Source organism: Dama dama, chromosome 2, assembly GCF_033118175.1.
Source record: "Dama dama isolate Ldn47 chromosome 2, ASM3311817v1, whole genome shotgun sequence".
In the NCBI taxonomy this organism is placed as follows: Eukaryota; Metazoa; Chordata; class Mammalia; order Artiodactyla; family Cervidae; genus Dama; species Dama dama.
Genome location: NC_083682.1, coordinates 24,637,396 through 24,653,802, shown reverse-complemented (window position 1 = coordinate 24,653,802; position 16,407 = coordinate 24,637,396). Strand labels below are relative to the sequence as shown.

Genomic DNA, 16,407 nt, shown 5'->3' with positions numbered 1-16,407 from the left:
CTTAAAAAATTACGCTTTTGTAGTTAGAAAATGGACATTAATGGTCAGTGATCTTGTCATTTCCTTTTCACTATTCAGCTCACCACTCAGCTACTTGAACATGTGTCTTTACTCAAAGATACATTTGAGTAAAGGAGGTCTGTGAATTCTAACACCTGGTGAACCTGAATTTGACTTGAGGGGAGGGCAAATCCAGTGAGGTAAGTAGACATTTCTGTCATTTCAACTAGCGTATAGTTGAGTCTTGTTTTTCAATCCAATCTGACCACCTTTATCTTTTAGAGTGTTCAGTCTGTTTTAATTGCTAAGGTGCATGCTAGGTGTCCTTGGTGTCTCAGATGGTAAAGAATCTGCCTGCAATTCAGGAGACCTGGGTTCGACCGCTGGGTTGGGAAGATCCCCTGGAGAAGGGAATGGCAACCCACTCCAGTATTCTTGCCTGGAAAATCCCATGGACAGAGTATCCATGGGGTCAGAGAGTCAGACACAACTTAGCAACTGAACAAGAAGGTGGGTTTAAGCCTACCATCTTGCTAATTTGTTTCTATGACTACAGATGAGTAAAATTTAAAGATTGAGCCAGTTTTACCTTATGCTTCAACTTCAGCCTACTTTTTAAGAGAATTTTTATTTTCTGGGCTCATGGGATCTCAGTTCCCTGACCAGAGATCAAACCTGGGCCCATGGCAGTGAGTGCCAAGTGAGGCCGGGGAAATTCCCTTCGGCCTACTTCTGTTATCCATCCCAACAAACACAGCAGGTTACTAGGTGGCCAGAGAGGGTATAGGTTTTTCAAGCTGTATTGTTAGGGGAAATGGGAACACCTGGACCTTTGGCTCCACCTCAAAAGGTGCAATTAATTCCATGTTTGTCATATTAGGGGTTCTGGGAAAGACTTATGAAAACCAGACTCTGTGGTTAGTTTCCAGTTTCCAGTCTTTTCTGTGACTTAAATACACACCCAATCAAGGATATGGACTACAAACCAAGTCTGATCATCCCTGAACCAAGTTCTAGGAACTGCTCCAGCTCTGGATAATTAAAGAGCTGAAAATAACTAAGACTCCCCTGGCCTCAGGAACTGGGAGAACAGCTGAGTCTTGAAGAAGCTAAACTGGGAAAGGGCAGAGGTAATGCAGTAAAGGAATCCCACGCAAGTTCTGACACTGGAAACAGCAAACCTAAGTTTAAAACGGGCAGCTTTCCATCCCAAGGCCACGGTGGCTCCAGATGACATAGGCACCAATAGGAAATCACTTTCTGGATTAAACCCTCGGCCTGGATGAGTGGGTTACCTAAGTTACGGATGTTTAAGCAATTTTGTTTTTTCAGATTGAAGCAGGCAACACAGGGTATCCTACTCGTTTTGTAGTGTAAGTCCAAAGTAAACTAGACTACTGATTTTATGCTTTTTTCCAGGAGAAACTCATTCTTCTAGGGCATGGCATGCTTTCCCTATGCTATGACATTTTGCAGCCTTCCAGGCTAATGGGCCCTGCTAAGCAGACTAACCCCATAATGTGATTTGCCTTAAAAGCAGCACACAGTAGAACTGGAGGCAGGAATGACTGACAGGGTAAAGGAAAAACTGGGCAAGAAAAGCCTGGGCTAGGGAGTAAAAGCTTCCAACTTCACCGGTATCTTACCTAAGTGACTACTGGAGTTTAGCAGTCTAGCCTAAGCCCTGCCGCTTACTGGGGTAAATTACTTATCAAAGTCTTTTCTAAGGGTGCTTGGCACAGTGCTGGTTTATCATGGCTCTTTATCACCGGTAGCTGCTATCATTTTCCACAATGGGAAGGTGGGGTCATGGCAGGCCTGAACAGCTGCCAAAGTTCAATTTGAAAGCACGCCAAGGATCAAGTTTATCAGATGTTAGCTGGACTTGAAACTGAGAACTACCTTTGGTGAAATCTCCTGTTAAGTCCTTCATTCCTTATTAAGACTTCATCTCATCTCTTATGAAAGTCTTTATTTCCCTTCTTTCTATTTATCAGAATTCCACTTACTTTGGACCCAGTTTTCCAGTCTGGATTGTTCCAAAGCCTTATGTAGGTTTTGGCATTTCTAATTGCTGGACTTTTTATCTACAAGTCAACCAACCATAATTCCCTCACAAAAACAACTTATGCTTAAAATTTTCTCCAAGATTCACCCACACCTAATGGGTAAGGTCTGAATTTTTAAAAATAGCTCTTATTTATAAAGAACAAAACTTTTTTATTCACTTGACTGCACTCAGTCTTTGTTGAAGCATTCAGGATTTTTTTTTTTTTTTTTTTTTTGTGGATCTTTAGGTGTGGCCTGGGAACTCTTAGTTGCAGCATGTGGGATCAAGTTCCCTGATCAAGGATGGAACCTGAGTTCCCTGTACTAGGCTTGCAGTTTTAGCCACTGCACCACCAGGGAAGTCCCAAGACCTGAATTCCTTACCTTGGCATACAAAGCCATTTGCAACTTGAATTAAACTGATTTTCTTCAGCCTCTTATCACTTTCAACTCCCCAACACTATTGCCCCAAAATGCCTTTCCTTTCCTTCACACCTTCATCACACCCTTCCCTCTTCTATCTTCAAGGCTGAGCTAAAATGTCACCTCTTTAGTGAAGCCTACCCAATTCCCCCAATGGTTTCTTACTTAACATTCCATTATACTTATCACTTAATCTTTAACAGAGAACTTATCCCAGACATACTCTTTCTTCTATTTCAAACATTTTTTGATCTGCTCCATTGCTATTGCTTATAGTTATGACAATAATACATTTGAAATGTACTTTGTAAAACTATAAGGTATAACACACCATCACCATACTGGTCTGGAAGGGAAACAGCAGGACTGAAGCAGAAGAGTGATGTTGTTGCTTTCCTTTTACTGGTTCGAAATCTGAACTGGTTTTTGACCTACTGTAGCCACTTTATATGGAAAATAACCAGCTTGTATAATGGCTTAAAAAAGTAATGAGTAGCCCTCGAGCAACCCAACCAAGTAAGCACCACACATAAGGAGAATCCACAAGATGTGTTGCAGTTAAAAGAGTTATCTATAAAAAGTTTTACTTTTTCCTGTAATTTTAATACATCTAAAGTCTTAGATGAACAGTGAGTTGATCCTATTAGGAACAAAATATGGCATGGATTCCAAAAACATAAACATATCTTTTTTTTTCTTTGCATTTAGGCTTTGTAGTCACTAGGTAATGATTATCACTTTGCCAACAGTCAAATACTAGAGAAAGAGAGATATGAGAAACATCTTTTATTTTTTTTCTAAAGAGGTGAAAATAAGTAAGATTTCTTATATTTCTCACTCATAAGATTTTCAAACTCTTAAAAATGCAATTTCCTCTTTTCAAAGCACATGCCATCTTAAAAAAAAAAAAAATCTTAGCAATGTACATTTGCACTCAAAGAAAAACATGCAGCGCCATTGTCCTCTGACAAAATTCTGCATAAAAACCTCACTCGACTTTCTGCAAACATGTCCCCTCTTTACCAGTTAGGGACTCTAAACCACAAACATTCAGTGCAATATTTATTGTTTCTTATTTCCGTAGGAAACACAGGACCAATGATGTCTTCTGACTACAACTGTTTCTGGATGGCTGAGCAACAGTCTCCCTCTGCTTTTTTTAAAGTACTCTCTTTAACTTGCTGATGTAAGGTACAGCTAGAATTCAGCAAAACTTGAGGAGCCAAGTGGAAGATGGAGGAGAAATACTTAAGGTGTACCCTGTGCCATAAACTTAAGAAAAAAATTTACACAGAAAAAAAAAAAACCCTCAGATTTATCAATGCACCCTTTTAAAAAGTGTTTTTTTTTTTTTTTAAATTTCTGAAAGCAGCTTAATGTGAATCAAAAGCAGTTCCTGAGTAACTGCAGTAAACAGTGTCTTTTTAAAATATATATATATATATATTTGCAACTTAGCTCATTTTGGTTCTGCCTTAATTTACTTCCCCAGCTTTTAGTTTAATCACAGTTCCTTTCCTTTCAGTTCTCAATGTGCAAGTACAACAGCATCAGCTCCAAGAGTCGGCGTGCTGCAGATGTTTCTCGTCACTTCTGTGTGATCACCTGCATGTCTGTCAGGCCAGGTTTCCAGAGTCACTGCAGGCCACAGTTCTCAGCCTCACAAAACCTGTGAGAGTGCGGACACTTCACGTTTTCTTCATCAGACGCCGTGACTGCCACGTGTGGAGCTTGTTGTAGGCTGTCTGGAGCATCTCCTCTATGTGACTAACCAACTGAAAAACAAACACAAGACCCTTACCCTTAAGCAACAACAGGCTAATGGCTGGCGAGGTTGATGCTTCTGATTCAGATCTGGTACATGTTTCAGAGCGCAGCTGCAAAGCTTTATTTCCCCAATGAGGCAACATGCAGGCCCTCTGTGAAGGTATTCTCAGATACATTTTGCATAGAAAGGTAAGAGGGATAGGGGTGGTGTACAGTAGAGCTGGAAGCTCACCTGCCCTGCTTAGGCTTATGTCTGCCCTGTCTTTAACCAGCCACAGAACCACAGGAAAGCCAGCATTACAGGCCTTGGTTTCTTCTGTCAAATCAGATAGGTGAACTAAACTGATGATTTTGAGATTTAAACATTAGACTTCTAAGTAAGATCCCGAAGGTGGCATCAAAACTGTCTGAGAGAAAATATAAAAAATGCCCTACTCCCCTGAAGATTCTGAGGCAGCAGGTCTGAGATGATACCCAGGAATCTTTTGATTTTCAGAAGCTTCTGAGCTTAATTCTGCCGAACAGCCAAGCTAGAGAGGCACTTTTCTATGTTCTCTAGGTCTCTTCCAGCTCTTAATACTTCAGGATTTCCACATAATTCAGTAGATTATAGAAAAATGTAATTGGTCTTAAAGCTCCACACAAGCACTATGAAACCCCTTAGGTCAGGACTATGTACCTTAAGTAGAAAAAATTTTTTGCCCTCATTATAAACATAACTAGAAGTCATCAGGATCACACTGATCTAAGCTGATAAAGACTCCTGAGGCAGAATGTCCTTGGATTATCTGTTTCCTTAGAATTGGACAGTGTAATTTACATGGTTGGAAGTAAAATTTTTGTAAAGTCTCCAAGTCAATTTTGGCAGTATGAAGACAGAATAGGAAGGCTTAAATCCTTATAGCATGCCAACAATTTGGATTCAATCTGAGGCACAGTTAAAAACAAACAAAACAAACCCTTATTTACTTCTGTCTGTAAACTACATAAAACTCATTTATTCTGCTTGACAGGCCACAATGTTTCCACAGTACCAGTTAGAAGAGATGACCACCACAGCCTCGTGTAAGGCTGCTCAGGGCCTCAGAATTCTTTTTACCAGAATCTTTTTTACAGTGCTCCAGGCAGATACAACCAAATGAGAAGGCACATCAACTGAAACCTGAGATCCCTGCTCTGCTGTGGGAAGATACTTCAAGCTTCTTTTCTGATTATAAATAATATTATGTTTTGAGGAAAAAAAAACCCCAATGTTTAGGGAATAAAAACTTACTGAAAATATTACTAATGAAGATTTTTCAGCTTTCAACTGTGAAACTTCGTGTTTTGATTACTCTACTTACACACTGAACAAAAATAGTTTTATATGCTACTTTTTTCCTAGTCATCTCTGGGAAGACTTGCATTACACACAGAGAAACAATCTTGTCTACGGCCATACCACCCTGAACGCGCCCGATCTCGTCTGATCTCGGAAGCTAAGCAGGGTCGGCCCTGGTTAGTACTTGGATGGGAGAAACAATCTTGTGTGGTGGCTGTGTGTGTGTGGTTGCTCTAGCCTCGCATTAAAAACATTAAAAATCCTGGGTGCGGGGTGACACTTCTCACTCCTCACCTCACTGCTGCCCTGCTGTCAACCAGGGAAGCTGAAGGCAGGCCATAACCCAGGAATTTTCTAGCTCACTTTCACAGAATGGCAATTCTGCCTTTCTTTGTACTGCTAGAATGTAACTTGATACTCAGGTTTTCAAAATAAACATTTTAAGGAACATAGGTTGTAAATACATAGGTTGTAAATCTATATAGAAAAGCATGAAGATGATTATTACAAATGCTGGGTTAGTCATGGCCTAGAGAGAGTGTGAAGGCGGTGTGGGCAACTGGACAGGGGCGCCCAAGGTACGGTGCTATTTCTCACCACGCTTGGCGAGCACACAGACACCTGCTTTACTGCTTAAAAAAGCAACTGTGTTTTACACACATATGAATGTATGATACATTTTACAATTAAAAAACAGGATTCCCAGTGACATAAAAAACAACATATATACTCAATTACAGGAAAACAGTTAATTTCATCATTTTACTACAGAGAAAAAAAATCAGGCCAAAATTAGAGTCTTGCCTTACATTTGTGCTTAAATACTGTCTCCGAATTTTTTCTTGGAATGGGCAGAGCTTTGTAACTTGGAATCGTTCCAAATTACTTTTCATTTTCACTACCTAAAAAAGATGACACAAATAATGAATTACACTCTCAAGAACCTATAGAGATCAAGGGAAAAATATACACAAGGTTACTTTCTTTCTTTAAGATTTACTGGCTCCACCAGGGAGAGAAGCATATATTTAGATTTTTTTGGTTCGTAATTCTTATCCTTCCTGATATTTTTGTGCATGTGTATAAATGTGTATGTGGAAAACACAGTATATACTGTTATAAAATTCCACTTGGTTTAATGTGAATATCTTTAAGTCATTAAGTATTAGGTCATCATTTAAAATCGATGTATCTTTAACTAATCCCCTTCTGACAGATTTCAGACCATTTCTAACACAGACAGTGGTAGAGAGACATCTCTATGGCTCAATATTTGCATATACTCATTCTTAATTATTATTTTCTTACATATCCAAATGTTGAATTTCTGGGTCAAAGCATTTTTTAAAAAGGTAGTACTAGCAGTAGAAGAAAGGACTCTCAGCAACCTGGCCAATACCCATTATTTCAGATTTTTTATTCTTTAGCAAATTATAGGTGAAAATGCACTTTTTCTGTAGCTTTAAAGATAATCCAGGAAATGAACCCATACTACCTGCATTGGAAGTGTGAACTCTTAACCACTGGACCACCAGGAGAGTCCCTAAAGATTGTCTGTAAGATGATTTATATAGTAAAGTTATTACTATTTTTTTTTAAATTGAAGTATAGTTGACTTAACGATATTGTGTTTCTGATGTACAGAAAAATGATAGTTAAGTTTTAAGATGTACAATTAATAGTTATGGAACTGGTCTGGATCTCAAGTTTCTTTACAAAATGGGTATCAATACCTACTCCATGAGGAAGCTGTGAGGCTTAAGTGAAACAATATAGGCAAAGTAGTGTTTGGCACATAGTAAACGTTCAGTACAGTTTTCCAACTTCAAGATAACAGCTCACTAATTCACATTATCACAATAGCTGGCTGTGTTTGGGATCAGTTCTAACCTTTTCTTCTAGGAATGGCGTATTAACAGGAAAACAGGACCAGAAGTGCCGTAGAAGTTCCCCAACAGCCACATATAGGTGTTTTAATTCAGACTGAATATCATTTGGCACCATCTCTGCAAAAGAAAAAGCGGTTCACAGAATAAAAGCTATTTTCCCACGTCTCTGAGAGAATGAGAATTTATAGTCACAGTATAAATGTGAATGTGCACTCTGCCAATGTTAAACCTGGATGTGCTATTCTAAGTTAGTGATTTTGTGGCTGACACTAGATTCCCTTGGGGTTTCAGAGGACTTTTCAGGTTTTGCTTTAAGAGGTAGGAGAGGGAAAAAACCTTTTAGTATGACATAGCAATGTGCCACTGTTTGTAATATTAAAACAGTACTGAAACGTTAAGCTCTTGTCTAGGTATGCTTCAGGATCTGGATGCATAAAAACAAAACACAGATCCCGGAAATGTTCCAAAGGAAAACCAATACAACTTCAGCACTCTTCTCAAATTGCTCTTCAGAGCTGCTTTAGGTAAGGGATAGCAAGAGGAGGCCCAGCACGTACGGTTTATGGCTTGCTGCGTCCCTCCCTGCATCAGTGCTCCTCCAGGGGACAGGGCTGTGATGGTGCTACTGGCAGCACTACTGGAGAGAACCTGAAAGCAACGAGGAGAGCACTGCAGCTTAACAGCAGATGTCCATAAACACACAATCCACAGCAACCGGAGTGAACCACTTCCCAGAAGGCTACCAGAACTCACCTACTCATCTTCCAGGGATACCAGACAAATTCATAGGTACCTCAAAATACACACCCTTTTGTCTGGTCAGGCTTCCCCACCTTTGAAAAGTACAGCTGACTGATAATACTGTGCCACTTCAGGCATGCAGCAAGCTGACTCAGTAACGTGTGTGACCACGTTCTCTCTCCACTCTCTGGTGGTGTGCACCTGCTGGCCCCACACCCCCAGGGTGCTCCTGCCTCCCCCACCGCTGACCCCACTTCCCCTTGGTAACCACAAGTCTGTTTTCTATGTCTGAGTCTGTTTCTGTTTTGTAAATAAGTTCATTTGTACTATTTTTTAGAGTCCACATATAAGTGATATAGCCAAGCTCTTTCTTAAGTACCAACTTCTTAGCACTGAAGGTAAAGCTGAGTTTAAGGAAAGAAAAAAACGTCAAAAAAACAAATGATAAACCCTGGCTGGCAGTTGATGTAAGAAAATCCAGCAAAGTAGAAATATATCACTTGTCATTTTTCAAGGAAGTGGATACACATTGCCAAAAGGGGGAAAAAACCTACATTCCCCACTGTATCCACATGAACATTCAGGGCCATAACTGATGTTTCTCTTCAATGAGTGCCTAACAAGTACGAAGGCCCAGCCACAGAAAGGATCATATATCATTCGCTGAACAGCTCACGCACAGGGTTAGTGTGTTTTACAGGTAGAAATCCAGGCATGTACGGGCTGGATGAAAAAACAAGACAAAACACTTAACTTGGTGTAAAGAGCACATTACATGTCAACTATGAGTCAAGGAGACATGAAAGTTCACTTGATTCCTATTTCCTTCTGTCAGAAAGTGCTATAATGCACTGTAACCAGAAGTTTCAGGGATTGCTAAACTTGCTGACTAGTCACTGGAGACCCTCAGGTATACATACCCGATGGCAGATAATCTCTTCATGTGTCTCAGATAATCAAATCACTTTTTGGAGGGAAAAATCTAAACTAACCACAGCTTAAAAAAGTTAGTGTTGACTATATACAATAAAAAGAACTTGTACAAAATAAGTGCTTTTCCAAATTTGAACTAACTAAATAAATAAATGTAAAAAAAAAAAAAGCTAGGTGGAACTACTTTGGCCCAAGGGCCAAATGCTGGACAGTTACAGTCTAGAAGGAAAGATATAGTCAAGCAATCCCATATTTGTTATGTGAGCATAAGTATGTACAACACATATTTCTTTGCTTTGTCCACTAACGGGACAAGGAAACCAGTAGCAAATGACATCCCACCTAGTACTCAGATCTTGGTTTCTAAACCTACTCAGCACTTGGCAAGCATGGACAGAGTAAGATGAATTTGGAGTTATCTCATTGTGCCATAAACTAAAGAGGCGCCCAAAACTGATGACGATACTGTCAGAAAGATACAGGCGCCAGTATAAAAGGCGTGGAAAGGGTCTAACTACAAAGGCGCAAGGGTACCTTTTCAGGGGTGACAAAACTTGCTTTTTATCTTGATTGTGTTGGTAATTACATGACTATATATACACACTGAATTCAAAAGAATATACTGAAAAGGTAAATTTTACCGTAAGATATTTCAGTTAAAAAAAAAAAGACAGCAACAATTTATAACCCACAGAATATAAGAATCCATGCTTATAAAGAAACATAAATAAATATGAATGAGTCAGGGAGGTTCAGAAGGTCAACTGATGGGAGGATAGGATTAGAAAATCACCATTTACCTATCATTATGGTAATAACTGTTTTCACCAAGAATCATCAACAGATTCTAAAACATTAGTGGGTAAAAGTTTGAGGGGAAACAAAACAGTTACATAGTATCTCTCCACAAGATACTTACTAATTATGAAGGGAAAAATAGGTAAGTTTTCCACAGAGAAATCAGATAGTGCCTTAACCAAGTGATCAAAGTTAACACTGCAAGGCAGGACAAATAAACATGTGCTTCCTCATATGATGCACAAAGGATGACATGTTACTTACACATCAACCTGGTGGAATTCTTGCCAAAAATGAAATCGAATCATGAGAAAATGTTAGAGAAACTGAAGTTGAGGGCATTCTACAAAAAACTGACCTACTCTTCAAACATCAAGGTCATGAAAGATAAGACTGAAAAACTACTCCACTGTAAAGGAAACTAAAGAGACTTAAGAACCAAATGCAATTCATGAACCTGATTTGGATGCTGGACCAAAAAAGTTTTTTTTTTTTTTTTTGCTACAGGGACATTAACGGTACAATTGGTGAAATTTTTCCAAGAATATAGGTTAGGGACGTCCCTGGTGGTCTAATGGCTAAGACTCCATGCTCCCCCCAAAAAAAGACTCCATGCTCCCAATACAGGGGGCCTGGGTGTGATCCCTGGTCAGGGAACTAGATCCCATATGCCACAACTAAGATCCTGAGTGCCTCAACTAAGACCATGTGTGTTAGTTGCTCAGTCATATCTGATTCTTTGTGATCCTAGGACTGTAGCCTGCCAGGATCCTCTCTGTCCGTGGAATTCTACTGGCAAGAATACTGGAGTGGGTTGCCATTTCCTTCTCCAAAGACCATGCACAGCCAAATAAAGAAAAAAAAATTTTTTTAAAAAGAATACAGATTAGATAATAAGACTTAAACAATGTTAACTTATTGTTTCTGTAACTGTACTGTGTTATTTAGATGTAAAGGGATCTGGGGCTCCTAGGTGGCGCTAGTGGTAAAGAACTCACCTGCCAATGTAGGAGACTAAGAACTAGGGTTCAATCCCTGGATCAGGAAGGCAGGCAAGCCACTCCAGGATCCTTGCCTGGAGAATCCCATGGACAGAAGAGCCTACTGGGCTACAGTCCCTAGGGTTGCAAAGAGTTGGACATGACTGAAGCAACTCAGCATGCTCACAAAGGGTTCTACCTTCAAAATGGGTCAAAAAACTTTTGCAACTTTTTGTAAATCTAAGATTATTTCAAGGTTAAAATTTAAAAAGTAAATCCCCATATGTGATAAGCACTATAGGTTTCAACCTGATAAGCAATTCAGGTTTCAACTCAGTGTCTGTTTATGAAAACAGAGAAAAGGGAAAAAATAACTCATTACTGGGCATGCTGAGGACTGCTTTACAGATGCAACGGAATTTGAACTATTTTGAATTATTACTATTTGCTCCTTGACACAGAAACAGGCAAACGACACTCTTAAGAGAGAAAGCATGAGAAAAAGCACGGGAAGTATGCAGATGATACAATTAAAAACCTCGGGGTAGTTTATAGTGTGTTAGGCTGGAGTAGAGGACTCTTGAAGTTATGTGGGGAAGGAAATGGTGGAGATATGGCTGGAGTTCGGACTAGAGATGTGGGTTAGGGTCAGATTGTAGGGTTTGGCGAGTAAGACAAAGAACATTCAGACAGTTACTATGAGAAGAAAGGGAGGCAGCAAAGGTTTTTAAGTTGCAGAGTGATGTGGTTGGAATCATGCTCTTATTAAATAACTTGCAGTGGCCGTGCCGAAAACCTGTCCCATTTACCTAAGTCAAGGTGATGGAGTCAAGAATTACTGAACTGACAGAACTTGCTGATCAACTGAAGTATGTCTAAGGGCAGGAAAAAACAAAGAATATCTACAGAATGATGTCCAGAAATTTTTTGGAAATCTGGGAGATTTTTCCAATAAAACTGTATATATGGAAGAAAAAAAATTAGCAACCACAAAACTCATTATCTTATTTTCATTATCATCTGAACTTCAGGTATGCCAAATACTTCTCTTTACCTGACTTTTTCAATTTATTAAGCAGAAATGTCTTTACCCCAAGTAAAGTATGAGTTTTATAAATATGAATGTGCTCATAAACTGAGGAAGTAACTGGGAATTCTGTTTTTCAAACTGTACAAGTCACCTACCTGAGTTAATCTGGGTGTATAAGCTTCCATTTCTTCTCTAATACTTTGAAAAGAATTAATAATGTCCTGACTTGTTGCATACTGCAGCGACTGGATTGGAGTTGGACCATGATAATACCTGAAGATTAGCCAAAAATTACTAATCACACAGAATAAGGGTGCTCAATATTTGTCTTTCAAATATTTTAGCAGTCTCCATACAACATTCCCCCCAAATAAAGAGTTAAAGATATTTCAATTAAATAACTTAATTCCAATAAGGGTAATAGGAAGAGAACAGCAGATAGCTAAAATTTATTTTCTTCACTTCAATCATTTAGGATCCTTTCCTGAGATGTACAAAGTAACTTTTTAAAGAAATACAATACTATGTTTTATGGTAACTGATAAAAACTTGAATACTACATTTGCAGAATAAATTCTGTACCAACTTGTGATATAAAACTATTTTGCTTCAAATTAATTTAATAGTCTTCAAACTTACCTATCTGACTTCTTGAGGTTTAGTGCAATTGTTTTTATGGAATTATTTTTTCCCAAGTCTTCATATTCAATGGATTCTTGTAACTTCGCCTATAATTATCAACACAACACTTTTTATTGCTGCACTTCCTACATGTGTCCCCTCTACACACAGCTGAACCTATTTTTTCAGTAACCACTTAACAGAGTAACTGTTTTCCTATACTCTGACCATACTATGCATCATTAAACCTCTAATATTTGAAAATCTGATAGATGAAAATGTTTATTTTACTCGAACTAAATTAAAAAAATTAATTTTATTACACGTGTTGCAAATACTTTTTGCCCTCACTTTGGTGTTTCTGTTTTAATTATTCCCTTTATGCCTATTCTTTTGTGCATTTTTTTTTTTTTTTGCTTAAACTTTGATCCAACAGAATTTATTGTAAAATAAGGAGTAAGGTAGGGAGTCAGTTTTTTAAAAAGTATTATTAATCAGTCCTCCAACACCATTTGTAGAATAACATCTTTCCCCACTGATTCCGAAATGCCGTGTTTATCATATATGTATTTAATCCCTCCATGTACTTGGGTTTACATTTGCATTCTTTATTTTGGTTTTACTAATGTGCTTTCTCCTGTACTGTATAGGAACAGATCTGACCTTAGCATGCTATTCAGAGTAATGCATCAATCAGTCCCACCTCACCTAGACTCAGTGTGTTTTTACTACTTTCTCATCTCTATACCCTTGAGTCAACTTCAAGGCATACTGATGTCTTTCACTACCATTCCCGTATGTCAAGCTCATTTCTACGCTTGCTGCTGCCTGATTTAAGTCATGTCCTGACCCAACCTCTTATATAAATCCAAATCCTAAATCTCTGCCAAGGCCTGGTCATCCACCTAACTTTCGCACTTAACTGAAAGCTCCATGAATATGAGGACTCTGTCTATTATTATTCCAGGATCTCTCATTCTATAAATCCCTTGTGGAACACACAGCAGACAACTACTGCCATGAAAGAACATCCTGAGTCAGTTTATCATTGAATATTGTGAAAATTCAGTGATTTTTGACAATTTCATCACTACCAAGAATCAAGGGTACTCAGTGCAATATTGAAAAGAATCACTTCCTACATTTTTTTTTTAACATCTCTAGCTTATATTTTAGCTTCACTTTGCTTATTTCAGAGAAGAAATTTTTTACTTTGTTAATTTTAAAGGTGTACATCCCTGTAGAAACATATTAGGTGACTGAAATACATAAAGGACCTATAATCTCTTAAAGTTCATAAACTTAATTGTATCATATTAGTTTGTTCTGCAAACTTTATCTACTTACTCTCTGGTTCCTACTGTAAACAATTACTATACTTTAAATTCTGTTTTACAATTATTCTTTTCATTTTGTCTTACCTATAGACACTAAATTCTTTGAGGACAAAAACCCAGTCTTACTTATTTTTGTTTCCTGCCACCTAATATGGCATGTAAGGCAATTAAAAAATGGTTTCTTTAATTTTAATGAAGTGAACTACTGTCACGGTATATGTGAACTCACTTTAATTCAACGTATCATTAATCCTTTAAAGTAGTCATTATTTGCTGTATGCATCAATCTCCACTGTAGGGATGTATCATGAATATCATGATGTTTGCTATTTTCTCAATTATAATACTGTCAGTGTATTTGTATCTAAATCTTTGCACATATCTTTAAAAAAAAAAAAAAAAAAAGTCCCAAGTGGAATACTGTCCAGAAGTGAAATTAAGGGTATAAACCTTTAAAAATTTAATACACTATATTGCCTGATCGCCCTCTAAGAAAGCCTTATCATAATTTTTATAACAAGGGAGGAACTTAAAATTGAAGGATACAGAAGTTTGGCAAAGTTGCAGAGAGAGAAGAAATATACAAGTAGGTAACTGTTCATACTCCCTCACAATCCATCTTCAGTATTTAATGAACGACATTTCCAGTTCTGAAATGCTAGGTGTAACATGAGGGCCAAATCTTATCTTTTAAATCAAATACACAAATCTTTAGTTTTTTCTTTCTGTCATATTGCCTTTGTTGGGTACTCTTCCAGAAAATAAAACTATGTGTTAACATTTATGTTAACATTTATGTGTGTTTATAGGTGAAGGAGATAAATAAAACAATAAAAACAGTTAACAGACTTGAGTCCATGGAAAGTAGGCTAGTAAGCCAAAACTGAGGAAGTATTTTTTAAGCCTAATATTTAACAGCTTGGGCAGAAGAACTAAAGCCCTGTGAACTTATCAAGGGTCAACATAAGGTACTGTCAGTTACATAACATATATCTGGAGAAATCTGAGCCATAAGCATTCCAGACTTTTTACTCATACCCTTTTGACTGCTGGCTGAAAGCAATCTACATCTCCGGAATTTCCATCAATGCTGCTGGGCTCGCCATTTTGCTCCTTTTGTGCTTCTCTGAAAACAAAGGGAAAAAAATTAACGTTAAATACCACAGGAAGAACAACAAAACTCCAACTGGCTATCATGGAAAACCCAGTTAGTGCACCTTTGCATGTGTACTTAACTGTTTCCTGAGACCTGCTGCCAGGACCATGGCACTGTGATGGTTAAATCTCTTGATGATGGCAGCATTACTATTCTCTCTGATGGATTTAGAATTAGAAGTAGATGGCACGGAGGAAATGCCATAGCCCTGCAAGGAACAATTTAATAGAGATATTGTTGAGTTGAAAAAATTTTCTGGATATAGGACTTAAAAAATATTTACAGGTAAAAATTTAAAAATAAGTAACATTATACACACACACAAAAATTAAAAATGCTAACAACTGCTTTTAGTATCACAAAATTATCTTGACTGCTAAGTGCTGCATTTTTTTCCCTAAGGAGCAATTCTGGACTAGTTAGCAAAACATTAAAATATTGGTTAGTGGGATGCTGGGCTGTAAGCCATTACACTTAAGTTAAAACTTACACGTGCTACGAAAGAAGTGGTCAATCCCATTAGAGGTGGGGGGCGGGGAGGGTAGGTTCAAACGAGCTTCATGGAGCATTGTAAGATGAATAGGCAGGTGCTTGCAAAGCAAACACTGAACAACATTTCAGGAAGAAGAAACTGCTTAAACAGAAGGTAGAGGAGTAATGCAAAACATACTATGTCATGGGTTTGTATGCAGTTCAGTATACCTCGAATAAAGGGTGGGCCAAGAAACAGCCCCAACTGAGTACGCAGAGGCCAAATTAAGAGCCTGGTAGTAGTTCTGATTTTATTCCAAGTTCAATGAGAAACCCCTGAGAAAGTTTTTACATAGGGGAACATTATGATCTGATTTATAACTCTTACTGCTAGGGAAGAATAAACTATAAGGAACAAAAACAAGATCAATTAGGAGGCTAATATGTCTGTGCAGATAGTTTTGAGATGTAGAGCACTTGCTGAGCAACTGAATGTTGGAGGTCAACAAAGGGGCGGGATCAAGGAGACTACTAGGTTTTGGCTTGAACAACTGAGTCCATGCTAATATTGTTTTTGTTTTTTTTTTAACTAACATAGGGAAGGACCAGGAGGAAACAGGTTTTTGAGGATGGGAATCAAAGACTCCATTTTGGACATGTTATACTGAGGGGTGTGTGGAAACAAGCTAAATGAAGATACCAAGTAGGGAGTTGGACATATGATTTTGGACTTCTTGGGTTAGCCAGACCAGGACTAATTGGGAGTCATCATTACACAATTAGTATTGATATTTTTAGCAATGGAACAGAAAGAATGTAATTACAAGGAGCCCCAAGCCCATATCCTGGGACAGAATTACTAGAGGATGATAGGCAAAGAGGAGGGAAAGA

General features: G+C 38.2%; 1 protein-coding gene across 1 annotated transcript in view; it reads right to left on the bottom strand.

The window, feature by feature from the left end:
- Positions 1 to 3,024: 3,024 nt before the first annotated feature.
- Positions 3,025 to 16,407, bottom strand: part of GTF2H1 (general transcription factor IIH subunit 1) — a 31,902-nt gene continuing 18,519 nt past the window's right edge. The window contains exons 8-15 of the mRNA XM_061167815.1: positions 15,126 to 15,253; positions 14,928 to 15,015; positions 12,571 to 12,659; positions 12,087 to 12,204; positions 8,007 to 8,097; positions 7,451 to 7,566; positions 6,370 to 6,462; positions 3,025 to 4,247 (exon numbers count right to left, since the gene is read on the bottom strand). Coding sequence (XP_061023798.1) covers positions 4,161 to 4,247; positions 6,370 to 6,462; positions 7,451 to 7,566; positions 8,007 to 8,097; positions 12,087 to 12,204; positions 12,571 to 12,659; positions 14,928 to 15,015; positions 15,126 to 15,253 — 810 coding nt within the window. The 3' untranslated portion in view covers positions 3,025 to 4,160. The remainder of the gene's footprint in view (positions 4,248 to 6,369; positions 6,463 to 7,450; positions 7,567 to 8,006; positions 8,098 to 12,086; positions 12,205 to 12,570; positions 12,660 to 14,927; positions 15,016 to 15,125; positions 15,254 to 16,407) is intronic.